This window comes from Peromyscus maniculatus, chromosome 7 (assembly GCF_049852395.1).
Source record: "Peromyscus maniculatus bairdii isolate BWxNUB_F1_BW_parent chromosome 7, HU_Pman_BW_mat_3.1, whole genome shotgun sequence".
Lineage (NCBI taxonomy): Eukaryota > Metazoa > Chordata > Mammalia > Rodentia > Cricetidae > Peromyscus > Peromyscus maniculatus.
This window is the reverse complement of record NC_134858.1, coordinates 74,018,739-74,043,632: the sequence shown is the minus strand read 5'-3', so window position 1 is coordinate 74,043,632 and position 24,894 is coordinate 74,018,739. Positions and strand designations below refer to the sequence as shown.

The 24,894-nt window shown below is 36.9% G+C and overlaps 1 protein-coding gene across 1 annotated transcript in view; it reads left to right on the top strand.

Annotated features, from left to right (window-relative positions):
• The window catches only part of Fam83b (family with sequence similarity 83 member B), a 79,743-nt gene that overhangs the window by 41,836 nt on the left and 13,013 nt on the right, over positions 1–24,894 (top strand). The window contains exons 3-4 of the mRNA XM_076576702.1: positions 20,474–20,638; positions 21,457–21,581. Of these exons, the coding sequence (XP_076432817.1) occupies positions 20,474–20,638; positions 21,457–21,581 (290 nt within the window). The remainder of the gene's footprint in view (positions 1–20,473; positions 20,639–21,456; positions 21,582–24,894) is intronic.

Here is a 24,894-nt window from a genome sequence, read left to right as displayed (position 1 = left end):
TAAACTTACTGAGGGGACTTTCCTTCAGTTATCTTTATCTAAAAAGCACACACTGGAGCAAGTGAGATAGCTCAGTGATTAACAGCACTTGCTCTTCTTTCAGAGTACCAAAGTTTGGTTCCCAGCCCCCACATCAAGTGTCTCACAACCACCTGTAAATCCAGCTCCAAGGGATTTAATGTCTCTGCCTCTCTGGACACCTGCATGCACATGGTGAACATAAACTCATGCAGGCACATACATATACACACATTAAAAGTGAATAAATCTTTCTTTAAAACAAGAACAAAGAGAATGGAATAGACTGATGAGAGAAGAAGGGGGCACTCCCAGCCTCATCTGACCCCATGCCAGAACACCAGAGTCTCTAGGGGCTCCCTATCAAATTGCTCCATCTCTTTAGCCTCAGCACAAAGATCACTTGTAATGTGAGCTTTGCCTGATGGGACTTTGCTCTCTCTGAAGATTATGGGGGCAGGGCATAAAAAGGTGTTGTTGAAGGACAGTCATTAGTTTATCTTTTATTTTATATTTATCAAGGATAAAATTGCTTTTATACTCAAAATGGAGTTCTTAAAACATAATGTCAGTGCTGATTATTCCATGGATCCTGTTAATCATTGGTGACCAAAGAGTTATAAAGCCCTGCTACAGATTCAAGTATGTCATTGACAAAACATGGGAATACACACTTATACAGACACACACACACACACACACACACACACACACACACACACACACACGCATCGATTGCTATTGCTTGCTTTAGGAAGACTTAATAAGTTCTTAACAGACTCTTCAGGTCACAGCCAAATATGAGAATCTTTTTTTTTTTTTTTTTTTTTTTTTGGTCTTTCGAGACAGGGTTTCTCTGTGTAGCTTTGAGCCTTTCCTGGGATTCACTTGGTAGCCCAGGCTGGCCTCGAACTCATAGAGATCCACCTGGCTCTGCCTCCCGAGTGCTGGGATTAAAGGCGTGTGCCACCACTGCCCGGCCAAATATGAGAAACTTTAACTGTTCCCTTAAACAGGGAAGTGAGTGATGCCGGAACTGAAGGATATGATAGGCATTCCCTTCTCCCGGCCCTGTGCTACTAGTAAGAAAGTACGTGAGTGTTGAACTGCAAGAACCGTAGCCACATGTGCAGCAAAGTACTTGGTAAGGGTGGTATGCTGAATATTGAAGGCAATATAGTTGTGTATTCGGACATTAAAAGGCAATCATAGGTCAAAATTTGCATTTTTCAATAGAACATGATGGTTCTTCGACACTGGAAATCTTTGTTGACTTAATGGCAATCTCAGGTATCCTTCACTTGAGGAAGACCTGAGTATCTTTCTATCCTAGCTCAACTAGGGTTCTTGAATAGTCTGAAAAGACCCTGAGGCTAAAGGTAATAAGTACTTTGAAATATACTTCTATTGGTCCTACTTTCAGGCTATCACCCTTAAATACTGTTACCTTCTTGGAATTTGTGCTCCATGTGTAGCTTCCCTAAAACTAAATCAATGCAGAGAGAAATCTAGTAAAGACACCATGTCCATGTAAAAAGTAAGAAAAGTGGTTCTCACTTAACAGTGGTTTTCATGTTTACAAATTTGCCTCTCTATGCACAATTTTCTTTTGCAACAACTTTTTGTCTAATATAATATGGTAAGTAGCATTTAGTCTTATCCCTTCTTATATTAAAGAATTTCCTAATATGTGAATAAAATGTATCATGAATCACATGTTGGCAGAAGAAAGCATTTTAAAATGCTGTGGTAACTCAGCATTGTATGATATAGAAATGTAATAGAAAGTAATATGGGGGCTCTTCTTAAAAATAGCCTTGCTTTCTTTATTCGTTCCTGAAAAACCAGAACAGAGAGAAAACAAAGGCAGTTGCTAATTAAAAGTAAACCATTGATATACTAAGCCTTTCCTTGACATGACCTGGGAGACAATGCATTTTGAGCATACAGATGGTTTTTATTAAACCATTTCTATATAGAGAAATAATGCGGGTAATTTTGTACTTTGACAGTTTGATATGTAATGACAGGAATATTGTTTTATGACTAGTAGATAACTCGCATACAGTTCTTTCCTCTAAGCCATTCTTTCCATCTTTTCAAACCTTTAGAAGTCAATTATCTTCCCATCCTGAATCTCTTTATTTGTGGATAAAACCTACTTTTGATTGTGATCAGTTTGGTTTTATATACCTGAATCACTTTCAGTAGTTGCTTTTAATTTAATCATTAGCAAAGAGATTAAGTTGGGGGGTGCTAAATACATTTCCTGTACTTTAGTGACATTGACATTGGGATCCATGTTGTGAGATTTACCACATGAGATGCTTTCTTATCTGAAGACCCATCATTACAGATTGTCTAGGCGCCACAATAGTCTTCAACTCTGTATTGATTAAAATATTTATAACAGTTCTGCTCAATGTCTCCTTTCTTTTGGAAGGTGACAGGTATCTCTCTTTGTTTTTAATTTGAGTGTTTTGAGAATTTCATATATAACTATTTACATCATTTCTAACTCTCCTTGACTCCAGCTGCCCTGTCCCTCCCTACTCCTTGTCAAACTCATTTCTTCTCCTATAACTTATCTATATCTACATCATCTATACCTATATCTATATTTGTAAATAGTCCATTTAGTGTTGCTCATCTGTATATGTGTTTGGCCCTGAACACCTGGGGTTGGAGAAGCTATCAGGGAATTTGACCATGGAGAAGACTGAATCACCTTCTCTCAGCAGCCTTGATCTCTTCATTTAGGGCTGGGGCATTATGACATTTCCCCGTCCATGCTGGCATGTGTTGATATTGTGCAGGTCTCAGTAGACCATGCTGCTGAGATTTCATGAGTGCAACACCCTGTCAGTTCTAGATGAGTCTATCTTTTCCCAGGTGTCCTGGTCCTCTGGCTCTTACAGTCTGTTTCTCTCTCTCTCTCTCTCTCTCTCTCTCTCTCTCTCTCTCTCTCTCTCTCTCTCTCTCTCTCTCTCTCTGATGTTCCCTGAGCCTTACTTCTGAGATTTCATGTGAGTCTGTATGTTTCATACCAATTTCTAAAAGGTAATGGATAGCTTGGTATTCAGTTTTTTGCTGTTGAGGTCTTATACTCCTTTTTATAGGTTTAATAGCCACATGTATTATTCTTAGTCAGTTTTCTCTGGGAGAACTAGTCTTTATTTTATTATTCTGTTAGTGTAAAACATTTTATCATAAGCAATCTAAAATCATCCTAATCAAAAAGTATCAGGAGGGCTGGGCGGTGGTGGCGCACGCCTTTAATCCCAGCACTCAGGAGGCAGAGGCAGGCGGATCTCTGTGAGTTCGAGGCCAGCCTGGGCTACCAAGTGAGTTCCAGGAAAGGCGCAAAGCTACACAGAGAAACCCTGTCTCGAAAAACCAAAAAAAAAAAAAAAAAAAAAAAAAGTATCAGGAGATTTCTGATCTCAATATTTCAGAGGCTGGTTCAGAAGAATTGCTGTGAGTCGTCCAAATATCCTCACTGCAGTATAGGGCCAGATCTCAAAAACCAAAAACCAGCAACAAAACAACAAGACTCACACTAATTTTTTTTTACTCTTCTTTACTTTTCTACATTACTTTCTACTCTTTTACTTTTTTAATTCCTGTGCCATACTATTTTATTTAACATAATACTTTTCAATAGGATTTTCTCTGAAATTTTCTGTATAGTCACACATACTGTTTTCCATGTAGACTTTAGAATCGTTGCTCCATGTGTCTATACACCAGATATGTCCACATGGGTAGGCTCTACTGTCAGTCTCAACAATCTCAGAGCCTTCACACAATGAATGCTTCGCACTTCTGTGTCATTACTAGGGGAGGGCTCTTTATTATCCTGGGTACTCAGATTGTTTTTGTTTCAATCTGACAAGTCAAGACAGTTTTCTACACACTTTAAGAGACTTTTGACCAACCCTAGTAGTTTAAACTCTGTTTAGATTTTGTTCAATACCTGATTAAACAATGGGTCAGTTTTTGTTGTTCTTGGGTTTTTTTGTTTGTTTGTTCTTAATTTACAAACAAAAGGTTATCTCTTCTAAAACACTCTACAAAATATTTCATCTTCACAGGTATTTAGTGACTTAGGAAGCAGTAACTAACCAAGGACATAGGCTAGCATGCAGCCATTTATCCAAAAGTTTACCTTAAAAAGAGGAGGAGTGGATTCGGAGAGGGGTCAGAGGGGAGATGGGGGGAAGGAGTGGAAGGAGAGGAGGGAGGGTAAGCTGCAGCCAGGATGTAAAATAAACAAATTAATTAAATTTTTAAAAAGCCTATCTTAGGAAAAAACATGTTTAAAACTAGTAAAAACCATCATCTTCCAAGAGTCCTAGGGTACCCTGTAAACTGAATCCATGGGTACCGCCTTCCATTTAGAAGTACTGTTGTCCAAATATTGAGCACTAGGCTAAGGTAGATCATTGCTACCCCCAATAATAACATTGAAGATAAAACACTCCTCTTCATACCTTTCCTGTCTCCAGCCCTGAACTGATACTTACACTGTCTGGCAAACTCAGTACATACTTTATCACTTAGCATCAGTTTGACCGGCTCATGCCTAGGCTGCTCATCACTCTTGTTTTGTGCATCAGTCAAGTCATCCTGATTGTTATAACATTAGACTATGAAGGACTGGGCTCTGTACTGTTACCACTAGAACAACAAAGCCAAGAATGTTTAAGAACTAGAGTCTGGCTGTAGCTGCACGGCTCTTGTGAAAAACCAAGTTGGCAGACTAGGATTGGGGGGCAAACAGTAAGAAACGTATGGACATGCAAATCAGTGAAGAAATGCAAAGTAAAATATATCCAAAGGATTCCCAGATGCAAAAGCAATGGGGTGAAGGTGGGAACCAGCTAGGCGGCTATGAAAAGTGGCTGAAAGCACCTGGTAATGACATGCTGTCTCCTCAAGAGTAAAGCCCTTTCTACTCTTCAAAGAGGGCGAGTCAGAGAAAGGGGTGCTGAGGAACCAGGGACTATTTACCTGCTGCAGGGAAAAGTATAACTATTGAGCTGATTATAACCACTCTTGACTCCTACGATACCTCTCAATAGCTTTCATGTCAGCGAGGTGCCAGGAACACTCTAATGGAAGCCAATTTGCCTTGCCCATGAAGTCCTCAGTGTGTTTCTGATTGTGCTACACAGACGTAAACAGAAACCTAAAACATTTTCAAGATGATATGTATTATGTATGTATACTTAAGGTATACAATGTGAGTTTTTTTAAAGTTGGAAAACATTTTATTACATTTATTCATTTATTTCGCGCTGGTGCATGTGCATGTGTGTAGTGTGTGTGTGTGTGTGTGTGTTTGTGTGTGTGTGTATACTCATATGTGCATGTCCTAAGGTGTGAAAGTCAACGGGTAACTTGCAGGAGTCAGTTTTCTCCTTCTACCAGGTATATCCTGGGGATTGGATCAGATGGTCAGACTTGGCAGCAAGTACCTTAACAAGCTGAGACATCTTGCCAGCTTCCTGTGTAATATCTTAACACATGTATTGTACAATTATTAAACAAAGTTGGTGTATATATTAGTTGCCTCCTATCCTTATAACATTTTGCACTGAGACTTTTAAACTCTTCTTCATAATTTATAGCATTGTTATAATAATTATAATACAATATATTATATAATAATATAATTAAAATTAAGAAACTATTGATAAATTAATAAAAATTAAATACTGGTTAAAATTTTAAAAATATGTTTTAATAATACACAATATTATTATTAAGTATAATCACTGTATTATACAGTAGATCTCAAAAATGTATTGGTCCTATAAAATATGAACTTTAGAGAAGCTGTGTAATGAGTTAAAGGCCAAAACTTACAAGAATGTAAGTAAGCAAGATAGATTTCAGATTACAGTAAAGCTAAAGCAATATCAAGATTTGATATAAAAAAAATCACAATCTTTCATCACAAATAATTCTTGCTGTTATGAACCTTGTTTACTTTATTTATTTGCCTATTTTTTTAGATAATGTCTTATTATGTAGCCTTTCCCTGTCCTTGAACTCAGTATGTAGATCAGGCTGGCCTGCGACTCACAGAGATCCACCTTCTTCTGCCCCCTGAATGTTGGCAGTAAAGGTATGTGCCACCACACCTGGCCACTTCTTCTTTTATTTGCACATATAAACATATCATTCATGTGTGTAGAGAAACAAATGCCTCTTACTCACTCTGTTTATGTTAGCCATGACCTTTACACTTTAATTTCATAATTAAGTTTTCTAAAAGGTAGCTTTTATATATTCCCATTCCTCTATTGTTTCCCATTTATCCCAATACACCTATATATTCTATCTCTCTATATATATGTGTGTGTTGTATACATATACTTATTGAAAGCACAGATGACATTTAGTGAAGAAAATGTTTTGTTTCAACTTGTCATACTACTCTATCTCTATAAAGAATCAAAATTCTAAGTAATTGAGTTTTAAAAAATCACAACATATTCAATGTCTAGTTTACTTAGAAATAGACGAAATATTTATAGTACTAAGAAAATATAAAAGTATCCAAACCTATAGTAGTGACCTCATATGGATAGAATATATGTAGTCAGTTGGGTTGGTGTTTGGGTATATATTTCATTCTAATTTTATCATCAAAATAAGAAAAATTGTTTTTCTTAATTAAAAATACAATTTAGTATAGTATGCTCTATAGTTAAATAAGTCAAGCTATTAAGTATTTCTTCGGTTAATAGTGATCTTAAACTATGATGATTTTATAAATAGAGGATATTGATCACAATTATATATAAATACTGCTACTACATTATAACTAAATGACAGCATACAGAAATAGACACTCATGGGAAAAGCTGGATAGTATAGAGTCTCTTTTATCTAATGTATATTTGTGAACATTTTTTGCTTAGACCTTCTTTGTGGTTCCTCTGAAATTCATTGGTTTATATTCTAATAGTGCAGTATGTTTAGAAAGATATAAATCTCAGCAAGTAATATGGAGAGAGTGTCCTCTTACTGTGTCCTATGGACATCTTTTCTCTGTTGCTCACACTAAATGACAGTTTAGTCTAAAACTCAGCCCCAGAAAAGCAAAATGCAAAAGAAGGTGTATGCTAGAAATATAATCCAGCTTTTAAAAATTGTTACTTTAAAAGAAAGGCATTGGATTTATCTTATATTTTTAATTGAACCAAGTTATTACTATCACTGTGTTATTTAATCAAATGGTATGTAAGTTATATTTTAATAGATAACAAGATCTCAATGGTTTGTATATGTTACCATTGGCAAGTAGCGAAATAACCAGAAAGCATTATTAATAATTGGTAAAGTAGAAATGTGTAATGTAAATTATAATGTAAACATATGTTTATCAAAGGGATCTAGACCCATAGGTTGAGAACCACTATCTAGAGCCAGCATCTTAGATCCTCTGATATTAAGAGACCTAGGATAATGATGATAATATTTTCAAAGACAATGTCTTATAAAGATTCTTAAGACATAGAATCATAGAATCAGTTTGATAGCATGTCTGTGGTCAAAGTTGATCTAGTTTATGTATTTGTTCAGTGTGTGATTTTCTTCTATTTCATGCAGGGTTCTAGGCAAACACTATAACATTTACAACATTTCAGAGAATATATTTTAATTTCCAGAACTCTCAATTTCTAATGCAAATGGTTTTAAATTGGCTTGATTTTTTTAAAAAAACCTAAATATTATACTCAACGATGAACATGTTTAGCTTGAATAAATCACTATATGATATGATTTTTATCAAATGAATGACACAAAATATGATATATAAACCTATGAAAAATTACATGAGCCTAAGACACACAAAGCTAACAGTACTTATTTAAAGCCCTTTTTAGGGAGCTGGGAAGATGGCTTAGTTGGTCAAGTGCTTGCCACACAAACAAGAAGTTATTGAGTTTGGGTCTTCAGAGTTGGGAAACACAGCAAACAGGAAGTGGAGCCAAAGTATAAAACATCAAGCCCCCCTTCAGTGACCTACCTCTTCTAGTGAAGTTCCTTCCCTAAAAAGGTTCTGCAACCTTTCCAAATAGCACCACTAGCTGGGGAATAATTGTCCAAATATAGGAGTTCTTGAGGGAGAGTTCATATTCAAACCACAGCAGTGTTAAACCAAGAAGAAAGGCATTCAGATTTTAGCAGATTACAAATGACATCGTAAGAATTTACGTATTATTTTGTATATTACTTTTAAATAATTGATACGTAGGTGAAAAACTGGAGATCTAAGATTTGGAGAGTAAATACTGTGTGTTTTCTCTCTAATGAAGGGAGCCAGAGAGATGGCTCTGTGGTTCAGACCACTTGCTAATCTTGAAAAGGCTGAGTTTAGTTCCCAGCAACACATCAGATGGTTCATAATATCATATAAGTCTAGCACCAGGGGATCTGACACATACATGCAGGCACACAGACACAGACACAGTACAGACACACACGCACACACACTGAAAACAATTTTATAAATGGAAGGCCTATGTGCCATGAGGACATCAGTGGGAAGGTGAAGGACAGGGAAGACTGAAGAGGTGTCAATATTATTGAAGTGCGTTGTACATGTTTGTGAAATATACCATGATGAAACCTACTATTTTATGTGATTATTATTACATGCTAATAATAAAACCAGTTTTAAAAACCAAGGCTAAGAGCTTTCTCCCTAATCCCAAGTAGCTATGAGAACCCCCACCCATCAGGATCATAGGTGGTTGAACCTTAACAGACTCATTTTTCCCAACATTTAATTTCTGTCACTGATGGTACCACTCATCATTTGACTACTCATTCCAGAAATCTGAAAGTGGTCCGAGAGTACATTCACCTCTGAACCCTTGCTGTCCCATAGACTGTCAAGTTTTTAACCATCTAGTTCCTAAACATCACTGCTGCCTATTATGTGCTCACAAGCCCTGGGGAGGTTTCTCTACACCCATGCCCAGCCTCAGGGTGGGGTCTGTATTTCCTATCCACCTTTCTCTGCCTTTCTTGAGATTTTGAAGCCCAGACATCGCTTTCCCTGGGGCTTGTCTTCCTACTGTGGAGAAGTTTTCAGGTGGGAGTCACCAGCCAGAGAGGAGTCATTTATTTGTTTTTCTTTGCTCTCTTTCTGATAAAGCACTAGAGTTCTCTCTTGCTGCCTTCCTTAATAATACACACGCTTCTCTAGATAGGTTTCTTTTTTTTTCATAAATGTCTCAACTATGAAAGCTGCTAGGAAAATTTGGATTCCTTCCAGAACTCTGAACAGCAGACTCTCCTGAACCAATTAGGTTTTTAATGCTCAGTTCTGCATATTTGTAACAGATTTTGACTCGTCTTCATCTTCATGCTGCAGTCTTTACACTGCTTTGTGGCAAAGTCTTTTCCACACAAGATCATTCCAAGAGTTTTTAACGAGAAGAAAATACCCTATAATGACAAATACATAACATACAGTATTATATAAAATGGTTTTAACCATATGAAAATGAACGCATACCAAAATGAAAGGGAAAAAAACATCATTCTTTGAGAAATTAGGGTTTTGTTTCTTTCTCTATATACTTTGCTCTTAATAGAATCTACATGCTCAGGAAGGAAGGGAGGGGGGAAGGACAGACTGTATGGTGAATATTAGAAGTATTTTTTAATAATATTTTTCATGTCTTAAGAATGTTACTAAGCATGTGCTGGCCTTCCTAGCATTGAAAGACATGCCCTATATTGACATATGAGGTTTGCTGTCCATGTTAAAAATAAACAGAAGGCAATCTGACATGGCATGAGGTCTGTAGCAGCAGTGAGATTCTCTTTGAACCTTACAGCCACTTTATGAACGGAGGTGGGATCTTTTACATGCTCATTAATTGTAATTTAGGTTATAACCAAATTATTGAAAATGATACAGCCCATCAGGTATTTAATTCACCAGAGTTTCCAGGCTCACTATTGCGTTTAATCAGCTCAATAATCCAAGTTAAAGGGTAGATCTCTTCCTGCAGTGCCTCACACTTTAATAATTTGAATCATTTTCCCTCTTCCTTGACTTCTTAACGCTTTCAAGAATATCTGTATATTTTTGTTACACCCTTTGATTTATTTGCCAACACATCTCAAATAACCCAAATTTCAGGCAAATTATAATTGCCTCAAAAATATTCTGCTTGACCAAATCAAGACTCCAATTTGAATTTTGCTAGCTAGAACAGAGAGAGCTTTTAAAGTGCTAGCTGTGCATATATATGAAAATTGAAATTATTCACCCTTTGGAAATTCACTTAGAGAACAAGTAAATTCTAAACTTGTACTTTATATCGCTCAACCAACCAAATTTGACAATTACTGCAAGATAATTTTTATAGGGATTTTCTTCCCCATTATGTCCTCATCATTTGCTCTCTCTTCTTCTTTAATAATCCGCCTCCACTATGTTTATGGCTTAACTGTGAGCTTTTGGTTGTTTATATGGATCATTTGTTTTCCAATAACATGAATGTAGAATACCGATGAAGGGCAATGCATATAGGCATACAATTTCTATAATTGCTTTTAATAAAACGCTATGATCTAATCTAATGAGAACATTTGGAATGCATGTTCTTATTTCAGTTTTTATTGGTGCAATTTCTACATGTAGAATAACAAGCAAAAAAAGAAAAAAGCCTTTTAACCACAAACATATTTTATGAATCAGCTGAAGGAAAATAGTTATAGTTTATAATTTTCTCAGTGTGAAAAAATTTAAGAATTGGACAGTGAGATTTTTGGTTTTTTATAATCTTGATGACCTGAGAGTAGAAGCTGTAACAGAGAATAAAATCTGCAACTTTCAGCTCAGAGCATGAGCTGTGCTCTGTGCTTGTGTGCTGCTTGCCTATAGAGTGCCTCTCATTAGATACTCAAAATACTGGAGATACTTGAAGTGGTGGTGGTGGGTCAACATTCTAAGTACCGTGGGTAAACTTGTCCAGTCTAGTTTGACGATCTCCTGAAAAATATTCCCCAGACTTCCTAGCTTTGAAGATAGCCTTCCCTCACCACAAAAGCCACACTCTCAAGTTCCAGCTACACATAATTTAAGAAAGCTGATGCTGTGAAAAATAGTACAAGAGATAATAGAGGAGTCAAGCAAAATACAGAGAAAATTAACTACATGTAAATTGCAGTAGTTTGATTGTAATTTTATTATAAAAATGACGTTCTTTTATAGTTCTATGAATTAATGCCTCACATAACTGTAGTCCTAGAGAAGACATGATATGTATACCCTGCATCTCAACAAAGTTATCAACATTTGGTATTTGCCAAGTATACTTATGTCAAAAGCTAGATATATCTGAGGAAATACAGTTTTGTAAATGAATTATTATTTGACCCAATGTAAAGATTTTACACAGAAAGATTTCACAAACTCTAAAATGATTTTTAAACTTTCTGCTTTTAAATATTTTTATCATAGTAACTTATTATCATATTTAATTTAATTCTAATTGTTTCTCATTTTAGTGCCATGTTTATACACATGATTAATGAAATTTTAATTGTTTGTTGCATTCTCCCCTCATTAATCATAATTTAAATAGATTTTTTGGTTCAAATTAAGGATTTAAAATTATATTCATTACAATATATTCATTTTCTCCATAATAAGTTTCATTTTAAAATATCACTGATGCAATTAAGTAACAAGCAATAAGTAAAGAAATTTTTTTTTAATTTTAAAATGAATGGTTTCTAGTCTATAAAAGAAATGATCTGTTTTAGCACATTACCTTATAGACTCTATGCATTCTCTTCAATTCTCATTGAAAAATATAGTTGATGACATTGTTTATCTATTTTTATTCTAAATTTTGATCCCAGATCATACTATTTATCTATAAAATTAAATAAATTACAACATTATAAAATATTGATGGTAGAGTATAGATTTGTTCTTTTAGTTTTTCTGTAGGTTTGACAAATTTAATAATAAAATTAAAAGCAAAGTTTACAAAGCAATATGTAAATTATATGCTGGGGTTCTTAAACTCTGTAGTGGGGTGTTGCTATAGAACATCTATTACCTCAGCCGTCTGTATATCTTGAGATATTAAAATATAGTAACGGGCACTGGCTTTGAAGAGCCATTAGTGTGTCATGATTTCCTGGTGATATTGATGATTCCTTTGGAGTGTGCAAACAAACTCAGCTTTCCCATTATCTTTTATATGCTGCTAGGATTTGACTAAATGTGGTCCTCATTCTTTAGTGCAGTACCACTGAAGAGACAGTTTTAGTTCTGTAGTTATTTAGCAACAATCCTTACATTTTAATTCTTAAAATTATTCATCTGTTATAGATAGACACAAACCTGTACATGTTAATGGAGTACTGTGTCATGTATACATTGCAATATCAAATTCAATTTATTGAACATTTATTACTTCACTAGTCTGAAAGCATTAAAAGTCCCTTCCTCTTGAGAAAGTAAAGCACATAATAATATCTGTAGTCACCCTACCATGCAATAGCGTATCAGCAATCCCAGGCTAAACACAGTTTAGTACCCACTACTGGCTTTCTCTATCCCTTCCTTCCTCTGCATTCTCTAGGCTATGGCACCTCCATAACTACCCATTTCTGTGATGCTAACTGTTTTAGATTCTGCATATATTAGCTGCTTTGTTGTAGTTGTTGTTGTGGTTGCTGTTATAAAACACCATGTCCCAAAGCAATTTATACAAGGAAGACCTTGTCTTTATTACTGTTTCCAAAGGAAAGTCTCCAATGACAGTGCAGGCATGGGAGCCGGCACCTGGAAAAGTGAGCTAAGATATCACGCTTTGGTCCACACATAGGAAGCAGATAGCCAGCTATCAGTGGGTTGAGGCTCTGGATTTTTAATGTCCATCCCTAGTGACATACTTCCTCTCGCCAGGCTAACCCCATAACCTCCCCCAACTTGTGCCACCAACTGGGGACCAAGTATCCGAGCATATGGTTGGCATTTCTCATTTAAACCACCACAATGCATATGGGTGAAGCCCTGCAGTGTTTATCACATCCAACCCATCCATGTTTTACAAGTAGACTTCATTGTTTTTGTGGCTGAATAGTATTCCACTGTATGGATGTACCACATTTTCTTTCTCCATTTATCAATTAGGGAACACTTAGTTTGTTCCCATTTCTTGGCTGTTGTAAATAGTGCTGCAATAAACATGGAGGTATAGATGCCTAAGAAACTGATTTAATTTCTTATGGCTATATACTTGATAGGGGGATTGTTAGATAATGTGGTAGTTCTACTTTTTCACAACCTTTATTAATTTAACATAAGACAATTTTATACACATTCTGGTCACACTCATTCCTTTATCCTCTCTTATCCTTTTCCGACTCAACCCCTAACCCTCACGTGTCCACCACATCTATCTGTATTTGTTTTAAAAAGATTTATTTATTTATTTGTTTGTTTGTTTAGCGTGTGTGTGTGTGTGTGTGTGTGTGTGTGTGTGTGTGTGTGTAACCATGCATGTACCACAGGCATATATGCGGGGATCAGAGGACAGCTTTCAGGAATTAGTTCTGTGAGTTCCGGGGATTGGACTCGGGCCACTGAGCCATCTCACAATCTCTACTTTCGTGTCTTTGGTTCTGGTTATAGTTTCACTTTGTGAATCACTGAGTCCCATCAGTTGATGAGGTGGAATCTTTTGTGAAGAATATCTATGAATTTTTAAACATGAATGGCCTTGTCTTTGGGAAATATTCTGCAATTTTATTGAAAATCCCATGCATTTGACTGCCAATTTTAATTCAGTTCCCATAATTCAAAGACTTGGTCCTTTCACATTGGGTCTAATTTCTCCTACATTTCCACTCACATATTTTAAACTTTTCCCATTGATTAAATGACCCAGTTATTCTCTCTTCTCTTCAAACTCTGATATTTTGTTCTCCGCATGATGTGATCGGTTGGTGACACTTTTCATGGAGGTTTTTGTTTCCATATCATTTAAGCATGGCTTTTCTTCTGAAGTTTCCTTGAGTGAAATCTACTTTCATTGACAATTTTGCATTGACTTCCTTATTTCATTCAGCTGTTGGTTTTTCATTCTCTTGGAGTCCTTCATGAAGTCTTTGTGTTGATTGAACATATTTGCTATGGTTCTTTTGTAGGGTTCTTTTACGTCACGTCATTTGAGTCCACTCCTATGAGACTGGTGCATTTTGGAGGCTAGGTTTGGTCTTGCTTTTTGTGTTATCTTTGTTTCTTTGCTTCTGCACGAGGACTTTTGTGTCTGGAGTCAGTGTTGCCTCAGTCTTTTTTTTTCCCTTCCTTCTCTTTCTCACTTCCATCTTCTTTTTAATTCAAGTTTCCCATTTTATTTTTTATATAGGGGTTTGAAGTGTTCAGGTGAGATCTAAGGTATGTTGGCCTGAAATGTTGATTTCCTCTGTGGAACTGGTATTTAGGCTTTTAAGGTCCATCATTAGTCTCTCCCCACCCCCAAGAATCAGCAAGTATCTGCAGTAACTATGAGTCATGTCCATGGATCAACACACCTCTGCCTGAACCTTGCTTTTGCCACCTTGGCTCTCCACACCTAGATGCCCTGCCCCAAAGCAACTCCAATTTGACCCACATTCCCACTGCCCCCAGCTAATATTGTTGGTCTTACATACCTGGGTGCATCATCATTACTTAGATAATAGTTTGCTCCCTGCTTCCTCAGCTTCTGCCACTTGTGAGTTCCTGTTCAGGTGGGCAATCCAACTTGGATCAAGACTCATCCACTCTTTGCTTCTCTATCTTCTACCAAGTGTTCTAGGCCCCTTGTAGTGCGAATCTTAAAAGTTCTTCTTAGTAAAAACAAACCTAGAGCCAGGTATTGGGGTGAACGCCGAATGATCAGAAAAACATAACAAGCCACAGCCAACTTGACCTTGCCAGTTCCTCAGCTGATCCTGTTTCCTCAGACTGGAAGCCTTTGAGTCCTCATGTCTGAATGGATCTCAGATGAACTGCTGCTATAACCCTAAAAGCTTAACCAGCCAAATGCTTCTAGTTTCTGGTCCTCATGTCTTATATACTTTTCTGCTTTCTACCATCACTCCCTGGGATTAAAGGCTCACTTTCTGAGATTAAAGGTGTGAGTCACCATGCCTGGCTGTTTTCAATGTGGCCTTGGACTCACAGAGATCCAGAGGGATTTCTGCCTCTGGAATGCTAGGATTAAAGGTGTGAGTGTCACCATTTTCTAGCCTTTGTTTCTAGTGGTTGTTCTGTTCTCTGACCCCAGAACAGTTTATTAGGGTGCACAATATTTTGGGGAACACAATACCACCACAGTCCCCACTCACCTGGAAGTGCTTGATAGTTCTATAATTTAGTCCTCTTTAATAAGAAATGCCACACTGTTTTTCATAACAACTATTCTGATTTACCTTCCCACTAAGAGTGTGTAGTATGTCGAGGTTTCCTTTCCTCCATATTCTTACTACCACTTGTTATGGTTAATATTTTGGTAGTAGTGATTTTTACTACTATGAGGAATTATCTCATTATAGTTTTAATATACATTTTTTGATCATTAATAATGTTGTGCAGTTTTTATACCTATTAGTTATTGATATTTATACCTATTAACTATTTTGTACATATTAATTATTTGTATTAATTTCTGGTAAATGATGTTTCATTCTGTTGCCTACTTTCAGATCAGATTATTTGTATTTCTGCTTTTGAATTTTGGAGTTTCCTACATGTTCCGGATGCCATCCCCTTCTCAGGCATGTAGTTAGCAAATATATTCTCCCATATTTTTGTATTATTTCTCCATTTTGACTTCATTTGTTGTACAAAAGTTTTGTGGAGTTCTTTTTATTTTTGATATTGTTTTAATAATACAGTGCCCTTTGCCCATATTTGAAGAGCTTCATTTTGACACATTAAAATAGGAGAACCAAGTCATATTTAGTATCTTGAAAACTTACTATTCGAAGTTGATTTGAAATTTGGGGGGTGTTGTCCAAAATCTCTTGCTCATTCTGTGGTTCTGACTTATTTCTGGTGTGCTTTCTTCTGCAAGTACTATATTTTGTGGCCTTATGTTTAAGGCTTCTATTCAATTTGACTTGGATTTTGTGACTGGTAAGAGAAGTCTATTTATAGACCACCCCTTTGATGCTCCTAGAACTGGCTTGCACACAGTTGGAGACATTTTAATTGACTTTTGGTAGGGCAGAATCTGCTTTGGTGTTTCCTCCTCTCCACGTCTGCCCCCTCTAGCCTTTGCCTTTTGACAGAGTTCCCTGTGAGCTTTGATAAGGCAGACTGTGTGATCACATAGTTAGATTATCTTGGTAGAAAATAGAGGTGGATGATATTGAGGTCAGCCCACCCACCCCCACCTTCCCACTTTGTCTAAGACTTCTGCTGACACAATTGGTTTGAGATCCCATGCTAAATCTACTTGCCACAAGTTTCAGAAAAAGCCAATTTGGAAGAAGTATGAAGAAATTAGAACATGTGACATGAATGAACTTTTGAAATCAAAGAAAGGACTATGGGTCCTTTGCTGTTTCATTTATTCTCTCTTTCCTCATAATTCATTTTCAAATCCCCATTAAAGTTATTTTCAAAAGCAAGGATGCTTATTTGTATAGAGCTGGTTTAAAAGTTTGCTTAAGTAAAATAAAGGTAAAAGCAAAAATCTCATGTGTATATTAAGTACTTTTGATCCTGTATTATGCAAATAATGTAGGAATTCCTTACTCAGTTTCTCCCGAGTTGCCATACATATGTATCACTTTTGTAAACTACAGCTGTTGCCATGGTGCTTCCTTTCCCTTTACTTCTTCTGTTGACTTTTATTATGTATTTTATATCTAGAGTTTTCTCACTTTTTCCAGTTCGTGACAGTTTATCCTTTTGTAAACAATGTACAATGTATCATGTTAAGTTATTAAAGAAAAACAAAGTATGTTTCTTTACATACTCTGGATCATTTGGACTATAGACATAAAGTTTGGTTTGAAGTATGTAAACCAATTTTGAATAGTAAGCTCCTGGAATCTCTAGGATAATTTAATTGTCATGTTCAGTATGTGAGAGTGAAGCTACCTGATATATATATCCTGTTTATATTATTTCAGTCATCATTATCAAGTGTAGAAAAGAGTTGCTGCAGCATAGAATTTTAGAATTTAATGCATTTAAGATCTTCTCTAATTTAGTTAATTTATTATAGAGAGAGTCATTTCAGTGACTTTTCCATTTAATTTATGACAAATCTAAGTAGTTGATATACAGTTACAAGCTATTAGTTCTTACTTAAGCTGTTCAAGAATAAGGGCCAGAGACATTTGTTCACCATAGCAGCTTCATTTTCTTTTTTGAAACCCATTATCTCATAATTTTTGACAGGTCTTTATAGACTTAGAAATATATATCCCTTAAGTCATCATTTTACTTGATCTCTGTTACTCAGTTCTAAGAAGTTTTCAGTTGTGGTCAATTTTATTCTAAATACTTTTTTTATAAAATCACAATTAATCTTTTTACCATTATAAATTATTTTATTTCTTCTGCCAGAAAAAAGTACATCCTGCTGTCTCACTTCAGATGATTACCAGGGAAGTCAGAATCCCTTTAAATGAAGCATCTGGAGAGTGGTGGCGGCCACTAAGTGGCTGCAGAACATTAACCCAGGCTACAGCTGTGTGTTATTAAGTGAATAGGTCCTATGAAAGTGTGTTGCCAGCAGGTTGTACAAGGGAAACCAAATAAGACTCAAAAGAAAATCCTGGCAATCATGGAGCATTTTTCTGAAAAAAAAAAAAAATTCAGGCATTTGCCTTCAGCATCATAGTGGATACTTTTCTTTCCAACATACTACCAAGTTTTCATTTCTTAAAATTTATCACTGATTTGCACTATGTATATGTAAAGGTTTGAATGAAAAAGGCCCCCATAGGCTGAAATGTTTGAATGCTTGCTCCCCAGTTAGTGAAACTATCTGAGAAGGATTGGGAAGTATGGCCTTGTAAGAGTGGGCATGTCCTTGTTGGAGGAGGTGAGTCACTGAGAGTGGGTTGAATCTTCAAAAAGCTGACAGGACCAGTCTGGCTTTCTCGATGCCTGCTTTCTGTGGATCAAGATGAAAAACTCTCAGATACTGTTCCAGTGCTATGCCTGTCTGCATCCCACCATGATAATCAACCTTCTAAAACATTAAGCATGCCCCCAATTAAACGCTTTCTTTCATACGAGTCGCCTTGTTCATGATGTCTCTTCATAGTAATAGAACAGTAACTGAGACAGCAGGCTTAGTCTTGGTACACTTATAAAGATGAACATTGTGATACCATTCATGAAGAAAGTCTTACAATCCTCCTTGCACATGAATCTGTAGAATAGATATTTTCAGTATGTGTATCACTAGTAGGCTGCAATTACCAGTATTCTCTTTTCAGAATTGGTATTGTATTTCATATCAAATCTAGATATAACATTTCTATACTTCTTTTTGATTATATGTAGTCATTGTGATAATTTTCTAGAGCACAGTGAGCATGCAGTACATTCAGGTCAAGTTGAGCATCCATCACTTGTGGTCAATGTTCCATATACCAAGACTAATCCCCATACAAATCAGTTCATGTTGTGTTGCCTTCTGCAGCACAGTGGAAGCTTTGTGGAGCTCATGTAACTTCCAAACACTGAGTGACGGGACAGAAAACAGATGTCTGGGAAGCTGCCAGACTTGGCTGGCTGCAGATAAGCTTGTTGAAGATGTATAATCTAGTATCTAGATCTTGACTTAGTCTCTTCTCTGTCACACAAGAAAGACTGGCATTTGTTCTGCTTTCGGTGTGATCGAATCATTCAGCGGCTGAGTGATTTCAATTACCTTTGCAAACAAAACCCTGTGAAATGAGCTTGTGATCATTTTCAAAGTCGAAAATAACTTGTTACATGATAGGTGCTGGTAAATTAAAATGGCTTCATACATACTGATTAAAAATATTATTTGGGATAGTAATGGTTTTTTTTTATTTCATTTATTTTCTAGCCAAAGAGTACTGCCACACTATGTCAGAAATATATTTTAGAATTTGTTTTAACATGAATTAAAAAAAAACTTTCTATCATTAATATTCATCAAATCACTTATTAAAGAACAGTAAATTCACAGCCATGGATGTGATTTGAAGACATCACATACTTGAGAGTGTGAGAAATACCCTCAAGACAACAAGTGAGATGATTTTCTCTTGCTTGCTTTCCTCTTCTTCTGGCCCCTCATGGCAGTCCATATAAAGGAAAGCAATGGGAGAAGCCGGAGCAAGAGAGTCTGCTTCCCACAAGCCTGATTGCAGTGTATTTTACAAGGGGTCTCAAGAAGGTCACCATCTCATATAACTTAAGGATGATCCAATGTTCTGCCTAAATGCTGTACAGGGTAAATAAAAATGCTTTCATTCTTCCATGGCTCTTCCTCAAGCTATCCACATGGAGAGCTGCACTTCCTTGAAAGCAAGCACTGTCTCTGCAGTTCCTGCCCTGAGCTGTCACACCACTCCTCAGTGTCAGGAAACCCTGATCCCTTATACCTACTGCTGCATGTCCTTCAAAAATGTCTTTCTACAGGTTAATGCAAGTTTTACAAGGTTAGGGAATTTTACCTTACTGCCTATCACATGATACGTTGTCAGTAAGTATGTTTGGCACTGTAAGTGCTAAGTCAATTAAGCCATTTTCTTTTTCTTAAACATGCTTTCACTCTCAGCCCTCCACCAGTGAGTAGTCCAGATGCACTCCAGTTTAGAGACCTGTTTTTTAAGGGTGTTTCTTTCTTAGTCATATTGACCTTGACTGTTGGGTTTATTGTTGTTGATTTTGTTGTTTTTGTTAATTTTTGATGATTCTGTCTGGTAAGCTAATTCCAGGTGCTTAGACATTCTTCACACCTGTTCTTCACACCTCTTTATCTCCTTCATTTCTGCCATCCATCCTTTCCTAGATATTCTTCTCTTCCAGTCTTTTAACATCTTCATTCTTCAACAATGTCTACAATCCCACCTTTGCCTGGATGCCTTCCAAGAAAAATTTAAAAACTCCCTTACAATCTTGAGTTTATAAACAGCTCTGGAGACTATGTTTGGATTTGCCTTTAATTGCAGAAATGACTGAGATGTAGATTTCCATTATCCTAGACTGATTGACTATTTCCAAGTCATAGAACTGCACATATTTTATTTTTATTTGTATTTATTATCATGTACTTTATAAATGACACACATGTTTATACATTTCTAAATGATGTGTTTAATTGCCTTCTGTTTTCTTTGATTTCTACTTAAACTTAGAAGTTTCATAATCTCCCATGTTTCTAAAACTGTCTCATATTTTTGTCTTTAACAGGTCATTGCTATAGTGATGGACATATTTACTGATGTGGATATTTTCAAAGAAATAGTGGAGGCATCAACTCGAGGGATATCTGTATATATTTTACTTGATGAGTCCAATTTTAATCATTTTCTAACTATGACTGAAAAACAAGGTTGTCAAATTCAACGTCTCAGGGTAAGAATTCAATTTTTCCTCAAGTACTTTTTCTTACCATTTTCATTTCTATTCAAATTTGAGTCATGGTAAGATAAGTTAGCCAGGAAAAAATTAAAAGAAGACGACCAAACAATGAAGAGAGAGTGATGATTAGAAGATTGGAAGACTTGTTTTTTCTGGAATGTGCTTCTTGACGGAGGATGCCTGGGCACTCTTTGGAGTTAGCTGTCACCAGGAATAGTTAGTGATTCTCTTTCACATATACAGCTTTGAAACCTCTGGCAAGCGGTCCTGCAATTTGATATGTGTTGCTTTGTCAAAGCATTTGAATTAGTGTTTTCAGTTATATTTGACTTATGAAAAGATTTTCATGCTATTATAATCAGAAAGTATCTCTCCCAGTGAAATCTAATATCATTTGTGAAACAATTCTGTGTAAACAGAAAACATGTCCTTTTAAGCTATGTTAAAAGTATTTTGAAATGGTTCTTTTTCTTGAGTATTTAATTTTAGAGAAATGCTTGCAAATGCTTGCAATTTTCTTTAATGAATTTTTATGTGTTTTAAAAGTTTGTTTCAAACAAGTGTTTGGGGCCGGGCAATGGTGGCACATGTGTTTAATCCTAGCACTTGGGGAACAGGGGCAGGTGGAGCTCTGTGAATTCAAGGCCAGCCTCGTCTACAAAATGAATTCCAGGACAGCCAGGACTGTTACACAGAGAAACACTGTCTTGAAAAAAAAAATATTGTTGATGTGTTTATATTGCTATTTATTTACTTTTCAAAACACCTCACTTCTAGATATAATTTTACTTTATATTTACATATAATTGTAGAACATTCGAGTACGGACAGTAAAAGGCCAAGATTATCTTTCGAAAACAGGAGCAAAATTCCATGGGAAAATGGAACAGAAATTTTTGTTAGTTGACTGCCAGAAAGTGATGTACGGTTCTTACAGGTAAGAATATTGCCTTTATCTTATGCATTTCCATCCATTCAAATAAGTTATTACTTTGAGATTTTAGCAGAATCAACTTAGCTGTATCTTAAAAATAAGAAGAAAAGAGACTGGAGGGGTGCTCAGCACTTGTTACTCCTACAGAGGACCTGAGTTTGGTTCCAAGCACCTGCCTTGTAAAGGCTCACAATCACCATTAACTCCAGCCCTAGGGGTGATCTAAGCCCTCTTCTGGCCTTTTCTAGATCTGCACTCAAAATTATAAACCCACATATAGATGCATACACATAATTAGAATTATTTTTAATTTTTATTTAAAGGTTTTCTTTTCTATTTTACATGCCAACCACAGTTCCCCTTCCCTCCCTTCCTCCTGCTCACTCCCCACCTTCTCCCTACCTCACCCCCCATCCACTCCTCAGAGAGGTTAAGGCCTCCCATGGAGAGTCCACAAAGTCTGGCATATCAAGTTGAGGCAGGACCAACCCCTTCCCCCCTGTATCAAGGCTGAGCAAGGTATCCCTCCATAGGGAATGGGCTCCAAAAAGTCAGTTCATGCACTAGGGATAAATGCTCGTCCCACTGCCAGTAACCCAACATGCTGCCCAAGCTACACAACTGTCACCCACATTCAGAAGGCCTAGTTCTGTCCCATGCAGGTTCCCCAGCTGTCAGTCCAGAATCAGTGAGCTCAAACTAGCTCGGGTTAGTTCTCTCTGTGGGTTTCCCCATCATGATCTTGACTCCTTTGCTCATATAATCCCTCCTCTGTCTCTTTGACTGGACTCCAGCAACTCCACCCAGTGCTTGGCTGTGGATCTCTGCATCTTCTTACATCAGTTACTGCATGAAAGTTCTATGATGACAATTAGGGTAGTCATCGATCTGATTACAGGGGAAGGCCAGTTCAGGGACCCTCTCCACTATTGCTAGGAGTCTTAGCTGGGGTCATCCTTGTGGGTTCCTGGGAATTTCTCTAGCACCAGGTTTTCTCCTAACCCTATAATGGCCCCCTCTGTCAAGATATCTTTTTCCTTGCTCTCCCTCTGTCCCTCCCCTACTTCGACCATCCTGTTCCCTCAAGTTCTCTTGCCACCTCCCCTTATCAGCCCTCCATGCCCCCAGTATACTCAGGAAATCTTACCTATTTTTTAAAAAATCCTTTTTAAAATTTGAAAAATGACTCAGAATCTATATATAGCATGGAGATTTGGAGACTTGGGCTTTGCTAACTTCTCTATGGTCCTCAGACTATTCACATGACTATGGGTGATCCTGTAACCTGGCTTCCTCCTGTTCATCAAAACAGTAAGGGAGTTCGCTAAGATTTAAGGTGCTTCACAACCCTAAAATAACAAAAGTGGATTAAGTCCTACAAAGGCAATGTGTAATATGAATCGAGAAACAATCACTTCGGTCAGTTTGGGTAGCATATGCCTGTAATCTCAGCATGCAGGAGGATTGCCACAAGTTCAGTGCCAGCCTGGTCTATGTGGTGAGTTTAAGTTTAGCTAGGGCTATAGCCAGATCCTGTCACAAAGACCAAAACAAGGGCTGGAGTGATTACTTAGCCCATAGAGGTATTTATTTCCAATCCTAATGCTTTGAGTTTGATCCCTAATACTCCCATGATAGAACCAATGCTAACAAGTTATCCACTGACATCCACATACACACTGTGGCACACACACACACACACACACACACACACATGCACACACACACATACACATGCACAAAATAATCAATGAATAAAATATAAATATCAGACACCCATAGAAACAAAACAATGTAAAAAACAAGTTATTCAAAAGAAAAAAAAATAGAAGTTGTTTAGCACTTTGAAGAGTCTACCAGGAGATGTACCTGTAGGATTGGTCAGTATCTGAGAAAACCAGAACTGCAATCATATCTTGGTCAGGCTTATCTGGAGTGTAGACATTGTCTAGTAATTGCTCAGTAATGTCCAGTAAGGCATCATTCCTGAATGTGATACATAGTGTATTGATATAAACGGACAAATAAAAACACCAACAAATACTTCTAAGCCCAGGTCACCGAGTTATTGTAGACCCACCATAGAAGACATTGGCATGACTCCAGTGAGCTGTGGCAGTGAACAGGCCAGAACAGCAGAGGCTTCGCCCTTTGACAAACTTAAACATCCATGAAGAAATAACATCTTGAAGTCTTGAGCAAGTGGCTTTGTTTATGTAAAATTAGGATGATCGTGGAACACACTACTTGGCATTTCTGTGCAATTTCACCTCCCAAACAACAATATTAGCTATTATTTCAGGACTTTCTGCTGGTGTTTGCTGTAGGCTCACAGAGCCCCCCCTCCTTTAAAGCCATTGGCATTCCAAATGAAAATTTGTAAAGACCGGAAATTACAACTAGTACTTGAAATTAATGAGTCATTTTAAGGTCTCATTATATATGTATATATTTGTTTGGACACCCTTAGTTTTAAAGAGTTTTTAATTAAGCTTTTAATTAAGATTGAGTTTACTTTACTTATACGTGGTGTCTCTTATTTGAGTACATCCCAGTTGCTCTTTCTGTTTTCACTCTTTGACTTGATGTTTAACAATATTTTCAATACTGAATTTACCTCTATGCTGCTGCCACTAGGATTTGACAGTTAAATGTCATGACGACTGGAGCTGAGCTACTTAGGTTGATATGTGTTGGTTTTTAACAGAGTTCTTACTCTGCGAGGAAAAGTCATGAAACACGACAGAATCCACTAACAAGAGTTTCTTTAAGATGAGGAGAGAGGGATAGATGTCCACAGGCCTGTAGAAAGACACATGTGTGAAGGGAGCCAAGGAATCATGGAGCCAGCTTATAAAGACTGAGCTGCGCCTGTGCACACAGGCCCACGTGGCTAGTCCACGCATGTGCATAGATCACATGGTCATGCTGCACACTTTGCACAATCACGTAGGACATTTGACCCGGAAATGACCAGGTGGAAATGACTAAGTGTCCTGCTGGGCATGCACGACTGGGCAATGAAGAAAGAAAGAAAGAAAGAAAGAAAGAAAGAAAGAAAGAAAGAAAGAAAGAAAGAAAGAAGGAAGGAAGGAAGGAAGGAAGGAAGGAAGGAAGGAAGGAAGGAAGGAAGGAAGGAAAGAAAGAAAGAAAGAAAGAAAGAAAGAAAGAAAGAAAGAAAGAAAGAAAGAAAGAAAGAGGGAGGGAGGGAGGAAGGGAGGGAAGAAAATTAATTTAACAAAAAAAAAGAAAAGAATAACCAAAACTAAATAAATAAATAAGCTAAGCCAGATCTAGAAAGTCTCTCTAACCCCAG